General features: G+C 45.1%; 1 protein-coding gene across 1 annotated transcript in view; it reads left to right on the forward strand.

Moving 5' to 3' along the window:
• prkn (parkin RBR E3 ubiquitin protein ligase) overlaps window positions 1-15,398 on the forward strand; it is a 96,385-nt gene that overhangs the window by 20,411 nt on the left and 60,576 nt on the right. Inside the window, exons 4-7 of the mRNA XM_046358875.1 lie at window positions 1,801-1,919; window positions 4,762-4,845; window positions 4,977-5,092; window positions 8,904-9,040. Of these exons, the coding sequence (XP_046214831.1) occupies window positions 1,801-1,919; window positions 4,762-4,845; window positions 4,977-5,092; window positions 8,904-9,040 (456 nt within the window). The remainder of the gene's footprint in view (window positions 1-1,800; window positions 1,920-4,761; window positions 4,846-4,976; window positions 5,093-8,903; window positions 9,041-15,398) is intronic.

Consider the following 15,398-nt stretch of genomic DNA (forward strand, 5'->3'; position numbering starts at 1 on the left):
AATAAGGGACCATAGGTTTCACCTGGATTCACCTGGTCACTGTCATGTAAAGGGCAGGTGTTCCTAATGTTTTGTACACTCGGTGTATGTGTATCTTGGCTGTTTGGTGTTCCATAAACTCTAAAAGCATAGAAAATGACACAGACAAGCCAAGGTGCCAAAATGACACAAGTCCTATTTGGGTGTGCATGAACACGCAGGGAGCTCAGAAGTGACTCTGTGGCCTTGACATTCGTGCCCCATTTGAACAGTACAACCGCTCCCTGAATGCAGCCTTCTAAACGGTTGATTGGGATTCAGCAGTCGGTCTCCAGACATCTGTGGGAAATGGAAAATATATACAGGTATTGGCTTTGACCTCTGTATCCCGGCTCAAAGGCAAACCTTTTTAAAGCTGTCGTCTTACTACCCTCCAACACTCGCCTCCGTCTGCCTACCCTCCAACACTAGCCTCCTTCTGTGTACCCTCCAACACTCGCCTCCTTCTGTCTACCCTCCAACACTCGCCTCCTTCTGTCTACCCTCCAACACTCGTCTCCTTCTGCCTACCCTCCATCTGCCTACCCTCCAACACTAGCCTCCTTCTGTGTACCCTCCAACACTCGCCTCCTTCTGTCTACCCTCCAACACTCGCCTCCTTCTGTCTACCCTCCAACACTCGTCTCCTTCTGCCTACCCTCCATCTGCCTACCCTCCAACACTAGCCTCCTTCTGTGTACCCTCCAACACTCGCCTCCTTCTGTCTACCCTCCAACACTCGCCTCCGTCTGCCTACCCTCCGTCTGCCTATCCTCCAACACTCGCCTCCGTCTGCCTACCCTCCGTCTGCCTACCCTCCAACACTCGCCTCCGTCTGCCTACCCTCCGTCTGCCTACCCTCCAACACTCGCCTCCGTCTGCCTACCCTCCGTCTGCCTACCCTCCGTCTGCCTACCCTCCGTCTGCCTACCCTCCAACACTCGCCTCCGTCTGCCTACCCACCGTCTGCCGACCCTCCTTCTGCCTACCCTCCGTCTGCCTACCCTCCAACACTCGCCTCCTTCTGTCTACCTTCCAACACTCGCCTCCTTCTGTCTACCCTCAAACACTCTCCTGCTTCTGTCTCTCAACCCAACCCACCATAACGTCTCCTTTATCTGCCCCCTCTGATCAGTAGGCTCTCCCTCCATCCTCCTGTAAAGTCATTACCATAATGGAGACCTCTCTCCCAGGAAACATAAATTAGACATGCGAAGGCTTAAAGCCACTCCGCCCCATTTTTATTGGGAATCGTGTCAAGGTAGCGCGGCCCACTCCAGCGCCCCCATGCTTTTAGCTCTAATGAGAATGCTGTTTCTTCCTGGTCCCTCTCGCTGTGTGTGTGTGTGTGTGTGTGTATGAATGGATGTCTGTATGGTGTGGTGACTTTAAATGAGGCATGCAGGACACGTCCTCCTCTCTTTAATAAATCATCTGCCACAAAGACGTCTGGTTGCTTCTCTCCGCTAATTGGATCAGTGTGTCTGTGTTCTGGGCTGCAGCCAGACAGACTACAGACTGGAGATGTCCCTTGTCCTTGTGTCATCGTCCTCGCATAATGCAAAAGTCTTAGTGTCCATCTATTCAAACTAAAGAGGACCATGAAATACAATGGATGTTTTTCTACTGCACAATATAGGGCATAGTACACTTACAACTCATATGTTCTACCATCAAATGTCCTATGTCACCATTTGCTGAGTCCACTGGCTTCATTTCAGCCTTGCTACAATCTGCTACTGTTTCTCCTCTGACAGAATGTGTGGTTGTGTTCCCATACAGAGCCCAGACCTCACAGCAGCTTCTATGTGTACTGCAAAAGTGTGTGCCGGGCCATCCAGCCGGGGAAGCTACGCGTGCGCTGCCGAGCCTGCAAGCAGGGAACCCTCACCTTGAGCCGGGTATGTCAAGCAAGAATGGAAGACTACAATACTGTAGCCAAGAGCCACTTCCACGGAGCAACTCTCACTGACAGAAGTACTGCGTTTAAGATGCGCTGTTTCTCAGAATACAACAAAGTCACATTTTGTTTGACGCCGTGAATCCTTTCTGTTGCTCAACTGAGTAAAATGTGTATTTATCTACGCACAATGGCTTCGAGCTTCGACCGGTAGATCCACAGTGAACAATAATCCCACATTACCCTCCATCTATCCCCTCCTTTGTTATTGCATAACACTGTTATTGTTATTTTCTCAAACGGAGGAAATCTGTCACATCTCCACAGTGACAGTAGACTCTTCCTCTGCCTGTCTGTTCAGCCTGCGGCCGTATTTACCTCTGGTCCTTATGGGACTTCTCTCTCTCTCTCTGTCTCTGTGTGTGTGTGTGTGTGTGTGTGTGTGTGTGTGTGTGTGTGTGTGTGTGTGTGTGTGTGTGTGTGTGTGTGTGTGTGTGTGTGTGTGTGTGTGTGTGTGTGTGTGTGTGTGTGTGTGTGTGTGTGTGTGTGTGTGAATGGGCAGGACTCCCACAAATAAGGATCCTGCCATTCTTTAGACTACGACTGAGTGACATCTGTTTGTCCACTGTTACTATGGCAACATTGTCCACTCTCCGTTCCAGTTTCCTGCCAGGGCTGGTGATACAGTACCTCAAGCTTGGATAGGACCCCAGTCAGTCCCTTCAAATCGCCTTTCCCTTCTCATACCCAGACGACCCAGAGTATCCGGAGTTACACTCTGTCCTCTCTGACCACTGTCGTCTCCATACCTGACCACAGCCCAGCTGAAACTGCCACTCACACTGCTATCTCTCACAACCACAGCCTCACAGACTCCATTGCACCCAACCCTCCCTGACCCCATACATCCAGGAGAAACTGATTGCTCATGAGACCGACCTGTCAGTTACATAGGTGTGTGTATAGCCGGGGGGCCTCTCAGTCACCTAGGTGAGAGTGTAGGAGACAGGAAATGAGGCTCACAGTAGGTCCCTGTTCCTGAGCCTGGTATCAGAGTAGGTGTTAATTAGCATGCTGCTCTCAGTGTGTGTGCCCGATGCTTTTAGAAAAAGGCTGTGTGTGTTGTTTTTGTGCTTGTTCAGTGTGCTCTATTGACACAGGGACTGTAATAGATCAACTGAAGTGAGCACAGGTGTCCTCAACTGGCCAATCAGTTTAGCCAATCGAGTGGGGTCCCTCTTCTGCCCACCGATCGCATACCTCGGTCAATGCTGCGAGATGAGCACAGCTGGCGCAGAGATAAACCCTGTAAGTTAGACAATAATCAAATTAAAACTTTGCGAAACGGAGACGTTGAATCCGCTTCCCCTCCGAAAGTAGAGGGAGAGGAATACGGGTGGGTTTCTAAATGATTCATTAATCATTTATATTCAAGGGTGTTTGTGTGTGTGGTGCGTAGACACATCAGGGGTCTGTGTGACCTTTCCTGGCTCTCTCTGAGCAGGTGTGTGCGTGTGTGTGTAATCTCATGCCCCACCACCAAGGCACACAGGGTCCCCTCCCTCTACCCCTGCTTCCTCCCACCCAACAGGGAGTAATGATTTTCTTAACCTTTTCAGAGGCTTATTAAGGCCGCTGTCAGAATGTTTAAATGCTTATGCTAATGAGCTGCGTGCAGGCAGAACAGAGGAGGATGGGTGGGGTGGTGGGGGGAATCCTCCCAAAACAATAAGGATGCACCAAGCAATCAATGTCTGAACCAGCGTGTGCTCTGTTGAGGAGGGCTGGACCGGCAGCTCGTCCTCATGAGGCCAGAGAGGCTGAACACAACAGGGGTTTCTGACTTTTACTCTGTAGTGCTGAGGGCCTGGCAGCTGCTAAGGCCCACACGAGGGGGGTGTAGCGCCTGGACCATGGGAGGAGCCCATTTTCCACAACCCACAGATCCCTTTAAGGTCTGTTCGTTCAGTCACCCTGCAGGGATGTTTAATGGCAGCAGGATAGCTGACCTACACCCCTCCCCACCCAAGAGTATGCACAGCAGGTGGGCATAGGCGTTCAAAATCTATATTTTTATTTGGATTTGGGAGGGAAAAAATGCAGTTGTTTCCAGGGTGCTATCCCGGTAGCTTTTGGCTAACCGTTGCCTAGGCTAACAGTGAAAGAGAAGTCTGGTCAGGGGACCTCCATTGGAGGAGCCCTGGCCACCAATAGCTGGTTGGCTCGGGTTGACCCCGGAGTCAGGGCGGGGTGTCCGTTTTGTGCAATAACTGTTTTTTCCTTCTGTGCCAGGATAATGCAACTACTGTCTCTGTTGGACTTTCTGTGTGTGAGGTTGGGGGTGGTCTTCTCTGTGGAGATGTTTGTGATGTGGCTCAGGTATTCAAGCAGTGAAAGGGCCACATGTGTTTTGTTTAATTTTTGTTTTTGTTTGGCTAAGCCAAGTTGGCCATAGGCTGGATTTGAGTTTTATAAAATGATTAACAGTGTGGAGATGTTTCAGGAGGTATGGGGCTTATGGGGGTGGGGGGGTCTTTAAGGCTAGAGAGGAGGGGTTTCTCATTTTGTCTGTCGTAGTTGAAGTGTACCTATGATGAAAATTACAGGCCTCTCATCTTTTTATGTGGGAGAACTTGCACAATTGGTGGCTGACTAAATACTATTTTGCCCCCTTGTAGTTGTAATGTGGTGCTGTACTGTGTTGTATACTGTGTAATGGGTTTGTTTGTGGAGGTTGTGGTGGCATGCAATACATTTTTGTGTGTGGTGGGTGGGGCGGGGTAAAGGGTGTTTTTAGTGTAATGGGGAAGTCCCGTTAAAGTAAAAAGTCTCTCTCCTCCCAGGGCCCGTCATGTTGGGACGATGTCCTCCTCCCAGAGCGTATCCATGGCGTCTGTCAATCAGAGGGTTGCCTTGGCAGAGTAGCGGTGAGACCAGTGAACTATCCACAACCGCCTCAAAACCCCCTCACTGCCACCACAACGGAATTACAATCTCATAACATGACCACACCTCCACCAAACAACATGTACCTCTGTCTCTTATCTGCCTTCCATAGGAGTTTTACCTGAAGTGTGCTGCCCACCCCACCTCTGATGATGACACGTCTGTGGCCCTGGACCTCGTCATGCCCAATGTGCGGGATGTCCCATGCATTGCCTGCACAGATATCATGTAAGTACGTGTACAATATTGTCTGTGCAGCCTCTATATCGGCCTAATATAAGTAGCATGTTTAACATGAAAGCAATAGACCGACTTAGGCACACACACACACACACACACACACACACACACACACACACACACACACACACACACACACACACACACACACACACACACACACACACACACACACACACACACACACACACACACACACACACACACACACACACACACACACACACACGCGCGCACTTGCTGGCAGGTAGACAGACGCACCCCCCTGGCCCTGTCTCTCCCTCCTGCAGTCTCTCCCTCCTACAATCAGTGGCTCCAGGCAAACAAAGCTGTGATTCTGTCAGTGTGGCATATAACAGATGAAGGTCAGCCTCCCCATCCCTGTGATGACGGCGGCCATACTGTCACTGCCTCACCCACAGAGGACAAAAGAAGGGAGGGCCAGTCCGTCACCTGCTGCCCGCATCCGATACAATGGAGCCCAATCACAGACGCCCTCGTCTCAAATCAAGGACTCGCCGCTACGAGCGTGATTGAAGTGGGGCCGTACAATTACCCTCCTGAGTGAAGCTTTGTTTTTCCCGGCGTTCCTCTCGCCTTGCTGCCGCCACTTAGCACAATCAGCTCTTTGGTTTGTTTAAAAGGGCAAACGAATGAGGAAACCACAGTCACAGGGTTACTACTGTGAGACTAATACAGGGGGCGTTTCTCAATATGCATACTACCATACTCTCCCGCTCCGAGTTCATTCCCCCAAGTACGTTCTCTTGCAAACGTTCTTTGGTGGACGAGCGTGTGGAGAATGCATGCAATTGTACATTTGAGACGCACTACGCACTCTCCCGCTACTGCATTACCTTTGACTAATACAGATGACACGAGATAACTACGTTAAAGCAAACGCAACTTCATAATTATCAGCCAGCTATATGTGAATCGTGTTAATCTAGATAGCCAGCTAGTTTAACATGTCAACAAATGACCTACAACTAATGTTTTGAAAGGTAGCTGGCCAATGTTGGCTACGAATTCTTCGTAGGTCGGTAGTTACCAATTTTTTTGTCAGTTAGCCTGCGGTCTATGGATATTCTAGGCAGTTAAACATGCCAAAAATGAACACTGTATGTATTTATTAACGTATTAAGATAAACTATTGTAATCAGTCAACTTTTCATTCTCGAAGTCCGAGTTCATTTTCTATCGCTTCAGCTCAAAACCAGCCACCATTTTTTTTCTGGAAATATTACATTATTTGTTACGTGGTTGCATCATATTACGTCAACAATCCTGGGAATATTTCAGTTGACGCTTGCGTTGATGCGTGCTTTGAAATGTGCATGAACAAAGTATGCTTCTGAGAACTACCCTCTGTGCTCTGTTTTTCATACTTTCAGAAGTAACAAGATGTGCTTTGGCTGAGTGAGTGGGTGGTTGCTAGGCTTCTTGAGTACAATAATATGTACAGTAGGTGCTGTATGCAAGCAAGTTCAACCTAGGAGAGGCGAAGGTCTGAAGGATTTCTCTGGCCGAGGTTGGACTGGCTTAGTTTATTTAATTTGTTTAGGCGTTACTCAACCAGGTCAGTTAATTGAGTCATTGATGTCATTTGCAATTGAATGGAGTGAAGCAATACATAAAGTCAAGTGGAGATGTTGGGGAGAGACGTTGTCTGTGAGAAGAGGGCAAGAATGAGGGACAAGGAGAACAGGTGAGGAACAGAAGAGGGATGTAGAGAGAGGAAGACCACACTCACCTGCGTGGATGTTAGTGTGTTAGTGGTGAGCTGTTTCACTCGCTCTCGCTCAGTATCCCTGGCCCCTCTGTCTTTGTAGCAGCCATGGTATATCAGAGCTCCTCTGAGACCTCCGGTCTCGCACTGCTGCTTTTCCCCTGCCTCCCGCACTAAATGAATCCCCCCTGTGGCCTGTGATAGAACAAGACACTTACCAGCGCGGGAAACGCATGTTTACATTGCCAAAACCAGTGAAATAGATCATGAACACAAGTGAAGTAAACAATCAAAAATGAACAGTAAACATTACACTCAAAGGGATAAAGGCATGTCAAATGTCATTATGGCTATATAGTGTTGTAATGATGTACGAAAGGGAAAATAAGTTTAATATATACATACAGTTGAAGTCGGAAGTTTATATACACTTACGTTGCAGTCATTAAAACTCGTTTTTCAACCACGCCAAAACTATAATTTGTAAACAAGAAATTTGTGGAAAGTCGGTTAGGACATCTACTTTGTGCACAATTGTTTACAGACAGATTATTTCACTTATAATTCACTGTATCACAATTCCAGTGGGTCAGAAGTTTACATACACTAAGTTGACTGTGCCTTTAAACAGCTTGGAAAATTCCAGAAAATTATGTCATGGCTCTAGAAGCTTCTGATAGGCTAATTGACATAATTTCAGTCAATTGGAGGTGTACCTGTGGATGTATTTCAAGGCCTACCTTCAAACTCAGTGCCTCTTTGCTTGACATCATGGGAAAATCAAAAGAAATCAGCCAAGACCCCAGAAAAAAATTGTAGACCTCCACAAGTCTGGTTCATAATTGGGAGCAATTTCCAAATGCCTGAAGGTACCACGTTCATCTGTACAAACAATAGTACGCAAGTAAAAACACCATGGGACCACGCAGCCGTCATACCTCTCAGGAAGGATACTTGTTCTGTCTTCTAGAGAAGAACATACTTTGGTGAGAAAAGTGCAAATCAATCCCAGAACAACAGCAAAGGACCTTGTGAAGATGCTGGAGGAAACGGGTACAAAACTATCTATATCCACAGTAAACATGTCCTATATCGACATAATCTGAAAGGCCACTCAGCAAGGAAGAGGCCACTGCTCAAAAACCGCCATAAAAAATCCAGACTATGGTTTGCAACTACACTTGGGGACAAAGATCATACTTTTTTGAGAAATGTCCTCTGGTCTGATGAAACAAAAATAGAACTGTTTGGCCATAATGACCATCGTTATGTTTGGAGGAAAAAGAGGGAGGCTTGCAAGCCGAAGAACATCACCCTAACCGTGAAGCATAGGGGTGGCAGCATCATGGTGTGGGGGTGCTTTGCTACTGGAGGGACTGGTGCACTTTACAAGTGTATTGAAGTAACATCTCAAGACATCAGTCAGGAAGTTAAAGCTTGGTCACAAATGGTTATTCCCAATAGACAATGACCCCAAGCATACTTCCAAAGTTGTGGCAAAATGAACAACAAAGTTAAGGTATTGGAGTGGTCATCACAAAGCCCTGACCTCAATCTCATAGAAAATGTGTGGGCGAAACTGAAAAGGCGTGTGCGAACAAGGAGGCCTACAAACCTGACTCAGTTACACCAGCTCTGTCAGGATGAATGGGCCAAAATACACCTAATTTATTGTGGGAAGCTTGTGGAAGGCTACATGAAATGTTTGACCCAAATTAAACATTTTTAAAGACAATGCTACCAAATACTAATTGAATGTATATAAACTTCTGACCCACTGGGAATGTGATGGAAGAAATAAAAGCTGAAAGAAGTAATTCTCTCTACTATTAATCTGACTTTTCACATTCTTAAAATGAAGTGGTGATCCTAACTGACCCAACACAGGGCATTTTTACTAGGATTAAATGTCAATAATTGTGAAAAACTGAGTTTAAATGTATTTGGCTAAGGTGCATGTAAACATCTGACTTCAACTGTGTGTGAATTTATTTATATATATCTCTATGTCTGTTTCAAGTCATTGATTCTTCATTGTATGAAATGTCTCTTCGTCTGTCCACTCTGTAGGAGTCCAGTGTTGGTGTCCCAGTGTCCAGACCGCCATGTCATTTGTCTAGACTGCTTCCACATGTACTGTGTGACCCGCCTCAACGAGCGACAATTCATCCACCACCCAGATGTTGGCTACTCACTTCCATGTGCAGGTAAACTTGTGTGAATGTAAGTCAGTTGCACTATTGAGTTCTGGCAAGAGACTGTATGAGTTGTGGTAAGATTGTGAGTTGTGGTCGGACTGTGGTGTGTGTGGGTGCTAGTTGTGGTAAGACTGTGTGAGGGGCCTGTCAGTGATGGATTGTGGCTGCTCCCAGGCTGCAGCGAGGGGGAGATGGAATCAGAGCTCTGTTGTCACAGGCACACACACACACTGCCCCAGGAGGACACAGGTCACTGTGTAATGGGGCTCTGGGGAAGGCCACTAACCCTCCACCACTGATAGAGGGAGCTATCTCGTTCTCGCTCTCTCTGTTTGTCTTTGTTCTTTGTATTCTATATTGTTTATTGATTCACCATAGTGAAGTCGTAGGCTCGGGTTTTCTGGGTCTCTGTTTTTCGTTGATTAGGTTTCTCAATTTCTTTTGGTTTTTGCAATCTTCATCAAAGCATTTGTCATTGTTGTTCATTTTCTTAGGTTGTCAGCTTGACGTTTTTAGATTTGATAGGGAAGCTGAGAGGTCAAATATTCTGTTTAGGTTTTCTACTGCCAAGTTTACACCTTCACTATTACAGTTAAACCTTTTGTCCAGGAAATTGCCCAGAAGGGATTACATGTGTTGTTGCCTAATTGATTTTTGGTAGGTTTCCACACTATTTTCCTTCCATCCATAGCATTTCTTAATATTATTGTTCCTTTGGCTTTGATGCCTCGTGATTGAGCATTGCTCTGTTCAAGTAGAGCGTGATTTTGCTGTGATCTGATAGGGGTCTCAGTGGACTGACTGTGAACGCTCTAAGAGACTGGGTTGAGGTCAGTAGTCTACAGTACTACTGCCAAGAGATGAGCTACAGGTGTACCTACCATAGGAGTCCCCTCCAAGCCTACCATTGACTATGTACTGTACATACTCAGTGTATGACAGAGCTGAGCTGCAAGAGTTGTGAACTGTTTTTATTGATTATGTTGTAGTAGTTATGTCTAGGGGGCATATGAGTTTAAGGAATACTGTCACCTCCAGGTAGATGTTTTGTCCCCCTGTGTGCTGAGGGTGTCGGGGTCTTGTCCAGTTCTGGCATTTAGGTCACCACAGACTAGTACATGTCCCTGAGCCTGGAAATTGTTGATCTCCCCTTTTAGGACGGAAAAGCTGTCATCGTTAAAGTATGGGGATTCTATTGGGCCGATATACAGTTGAAGTCGGAAGTTTACGTACACCTTAGCCAAATACATTTAAACTCAGTTTTTCACAATTCCTGACATTTAACCCTAGTAAAAACTCCCTGTCTTAGGTCAGTTAGGATCACCACTTTTTTTTTTTAAGAATGTGAAATGTCAGCATAATAGTAGAGAGAGAGTGATTTATTTAAGCTTTTATTTATTTCATCACATTCCCAGTGGGTCAGAAGTTTAGTTTTTGGGTAGCCTCCCACAAGCTTCCCACCATAAGTTGGGTGAATTTTGGCCCATTCCTCCTGACATAGCTGGTGTATCTGAGGCAGGTTTGTAAGGCCTCCTTGCTCGCACACACTTTTTCAGTTCTGCCCACAAATATGTTCTGTAGGATTGAGGTCAGGGCTTTGTGATGGTCACTCCAATACCTTGACTTTGTTGTCCTTAAGCCATTTTGCCACAACTTTGGAAGTATGCTTGGGGTCATTGTTCATTTGGAAGACCCATTTGCGACCAAGCTTTAACTGCCTGACTGATGTCTTGAGATGTTGCTTCAATATATTCACATAATTTTCCTCCCTCATGACACCCATCTATTTTGTAAAGTGCACCAGTCCCTCCTGCAGCAAAGCACCCCCACAATATGATGCTGCCACCCCCGTGCTTCACGGTTGGGATGATGTTCTTCGGCTTGCAAGCTTTCCCCCTTTTTCCTCCAAAGATAACGATGGTCATTATGGCCGAACAGTTCTATGTTTGTATCAGCAGACCAGAGGAACGTTTCTCCAAAAAGTACGATCTTTGTCCCCATGTGCAGTTGCAAACCGTAGTCTGGCTTTTTGGGGGGAGTTTTGGAGCAGTGGCTTCTTTCTTTCAGGTTATGTCAATATAGGACTCGTTTTACTGTAGATATAGATACTTTTGTACCTGTTTCCTCCAGCATCTTCACAAGGTCCTTTGCTGTTGCTCTGGGATTGATTTGCACTTTTCGCACCAAAGTACGTTCATCTCTAGGAGATTCCTTCCTTCCTGAGCGGTATGACGGCTGCGTGGTCCCATGGTGTTTATACTTGCATACTATTGTTTGTACAGATGAATGTGGTACCTTCAGGCATTTGGAAATTGCTCCCAAAGATGAACCAGACTTGTGGAGGTCTACATTTTTTTTCTGGGCTCTTGGCTCATTTCTTTTGATTTTCCCATGATGCCAAGCAAAGAGGCACTGAGTTTGAAGGTAGGCCTTGAAATGCATCCACAAGTACACTTCTAATTGACTCAAGTGATGTCAATTAGCCTATCAGAAGCTTCAACAGCCATGACATCATTTTCTGTAATGTTCCAAGCTGTTTAAAGGCACAGTCAACTTAGTGTATGTAAACTTCTGACCCACTGGAATTATGACACAGTGAAGTATAAGTGAAATAATCTGTCTGTAAACAATTGTTGGAAAAATTACTTGTCATGCGCAAAGTAGATGTCCTAACCGACTTGCCAAAACCATAGTTTGTTAACAATAATTTTGTGGAGTAGTTGAAAAACAAGTTTAAATGACTCCAACCTAAGTGTATGTACACTTCTGACTTCAACTGTAGTTAGCACACATGAGGACATTTTTCTCTGTTGAGATAATTTGACTACTTTGATAGAGTGGGTTAGGTCTGATCTTTACCAAATTATCTCTCTCTCTCTCGCGCTTCTCTTTACTATTGCCCCTCACGTCTAACTGTTTCTCTCCCTATCTTTGCCTCTTTCTTCTCCAGCCTCACTTATTCCTCTCTCTTACTCACACAAGAGAGGAACACTTATGTTGGAGTTTGTTCACTTTGATATCCACACCCTTTCTTCTCAATGCCAGATGCGGCTTTGTAAAGTGGATGTGTCTCTCTCTCTCTATGTTTAGCAGGTGTTTGAGAGTGGGTATGTTTTAGCCTTGGCTATGGAATTATGTGTGTGTGTGTGTGTGTGTGTGTGTGTGTGTGTGTGTGTGTGTGTGTGTGTGTGTGTGTGTGTGTGTGTGTGTGTGTGTGTGTGTGTGTGTGTGTGTGTGTGTGTGTGTGTGTGTGTGTGTGTGTGTGTGTGTGTGTGTGTGTGTGTGTGTGTGTGTGTGCGCGTGCGTGCGTGCGTGCGTGCAAAAACACACCCTGTGGCCCGTTTGCCAAGTGCCGTTCCTAGTCTGTTTGTTCAGGCGATCATCACTGTTTGAGCGTCTGCAGACAGGAGATTTGGCAGAAAGGTCAGACTTCACCCACAAATGCCATTTCCATTTTTAAATAACTTTCAACAGCCCAGCCAAAGCACACTTGTCCAAAAGGCATGGATGAAAGGAGAGAAGTTGCAAGCCGGCGACCGCTGAGTTTGAAATAAAGATTGGCCAATCCGATAAAGAGTTTGTGCTAGGAAGGCTGGCGGCAGCTTTTCACTGAGAAAACTAAGCCGGAGCCAAAAAAAGACCTAACCTTCTTTTGAGATGAGGTTTTAGCACACAACTATATTACAGTGTTCAAAGACATAAAACCCTGCAGAATATCCCCGTTTTAACATTCACTCAGAGCATTTGCTCTTTATAGGTAACTTTAGCTATCTGCATAATATCTCTATACCCTCTCTCCTTCTCTTTATATATCTCTGGCTCCTACATTTCTCTTCTGTCACCCTCCTCTCTCGACCATTTTTGAGTAGTCGGGAGATCTAACTTCTTTGAGTGACATGTAGTGTGAGACACAGTTTTTCTGTTCATAATTTTCTCTATTTTCTCTCTTTCATGATTATTACCTACGGTAATATTTCCCGACAGCAACAGTGAAACCTTAGAGCCTGTCTCTCTCATAACCTCTGACCCCCTTAGAGAGGGAGCCTAAGACTCAATCTTGTCCTCCCTCCAAGGGGTTTCAGTCGGGGTCAGCCTGTCAAGCAAACACTATCGCACACACAGGAACTGTAGAGTCGGCAGTACTAACAAACCTTCTTCATACATGCATTATGTTGCACAGTGAAATATTGGGGGATACATTGGGGGTTGTCACAAGGTGCCAAGATTAATTTCCTGCCCTGTCTCTTTGGGGTCTCCGGGCGTGGATGGTGACCCGGGTTGCATGTTAAACATGCTAAGCCAGCCTGCCGGCTGGGGGAGAAGAAAGATAAGGTGGAATTGCAGTTGCACCTGTTGGACTCGGCGCTTGACACTTTATCAGCAAGTGAGAAATGTCCATAAATACCAGCCAGTGCCTGCAGCCTCTGCCGTGCAACACAAGGCACCGTCTCTGTAATAGCACAGATACTGAGATCTCGTAAAAAAAACTATCTACCTGATAGGACAGGGAACTACTGGTGGCACATTCTTCTGTATGGTCCCATATCTGTCTATTTTCATGGATATATGCATTTGCTTTAGCAATATAATCATGTAAAAAACACTATCTGCTCTTGATTAATATTCATTTTGGGCCCTGTATCTGCATTAGATTTATATTCCTGGGAGGATTTGTATATGCTTCACATAAGTATTTGTGCAAGAAACGTGCATCGGCTGTAGATTGATACTCCCGTGAAGACCTTTATCTACTATGGATTAATAATCCTGTGAGGAACCAAGATCTCCGGTTGATCTTTAATATTCCTGCAACCACACACATATTAATAATAACCAGACCGTGGGCCAAAGAAAGAGGAGCAGGGAACAGTTTGAGCATCTACTGGGACATTATAAACAACAAACACAGATTAGATAAGAGGGTGATTCCATACTATCAGGAGCAGAATGTCGTTTTGCTCTGGCAATTCTCACATAGAAACTGAATTGGGAGGAAGGATGATTTTAAATGCTTTTTTACATTTTTATCACAAACCATTTTTGAGAAAATTATGATGAAAGTGGCCATTAGTCCCATTTTAGACATATACATGTCTCCTGTGAGACATAATGATCTGTTAATCGTACATGATACAGACAACATCTTGGTGTTATTATACTACCTATAGTGTTCTCTAATATATGGAGTATGTCTCGATTCTAAAATACTGATTTTCACCTACATTTGTTTAACATTAATATGAATATGTTAAAATGACCCTTTTTGTTTCAACTTATTATTTGATTTGTAACAATATACTCTTCAAACGCAATAGATTTCCAGAGTTCTCTCTGGTACTTTTAATGATGGGACCCATTTTAGACATAGAAATGTACATTTATAGGTCGTTAACCAATCACGGCCCTCCTTTAGGATTGCACATTCAGAAAATCACCAGCAGAGGGAGGTCCCTTTTTAAATCCATTTACCATTCACTGTGTTGGTGGTGCTCATAAAATGGATCAAAACTTTATAATTAGCAGAGACCCCACTGGAAATTGTATGTACTTGTAGAGCAGGGGACTCAACTACAATTTGACAAGGTCTGGTCACATTTTCTAGATGGCAAAGGTCCGGCTGGATATCAAATCAAATCAAATCAAATTTTATTTGTCACATACACATGGTTAGCAGATGTTAATGCGAGTGTAGCGAAATGCTTGTGCTTCTAGTTCCGACAATGCAGTGATAACCAACAAGTAATCTAACTAACAATTCCAAAACTACTGTCTTATACACAGTGTAAGGGGATAAGGAACATGTACATAAGGATATATGAATGAGTGATGGTACAGAGCAGCATACAGTAGATGGTATCGAGTACAGTATATACATATGAGATGAGTGTGTAGACAAAGTAAACAAAGTGGCATAGTTAAAGTGGCTAGTGATACATGTGTTACATAAGGATGCAGTCGATGTTGTAGAGTACAGTATATACATATGCATATGAGATGAATAATGTAGGGTAAGTAACATTATATAAGGTAGCATTGTTTAAAGTGGCTAGTGATATATTTACATCATTTCCCATCAATTCCCATTATTAAAATGGCTGGAGTTGGGTCAGTGTCAATGACAGTGTGTTGGCAGCAGCCACTCAATGTTAGTGGTGGCTATTTAACAGTCTGATGGCCTTGAGATAGAAGCTGTTTTTCAGTCTCTCGGTCCCAGCTTTGATGCACCTGTACTGACCTCGCCTTCTGGATGATAGCGGGGTGAACAGGCAGTGGTTCGGGTGGTTGATGTCCTTGATGATCTTTATGGCCTTCCTGTAACAACGGGTGGTGTAGGTGTCCTGGAGGGCAGGTAGTTTGCCCCCGGTGA

Source organism: Oncorhynchus gorbuscha, linkage group LG08 (genome assembly GCF_021184085.1).
Source record: "Oncorhynchus gorbuscha isolate QuinsamMale2020 ecotype Even-year linkage group LG08, OgorEven_v1.0, whole genome shotgun sequence".
Taxonomy (NCBI): domain Eukaryota; kingdom Metazoa; phylum Chordata; class Actinopteri; order Salmoniformes; family Salmonidae; genus Oncorhynchus; species Oncorhynchus gorbuscha.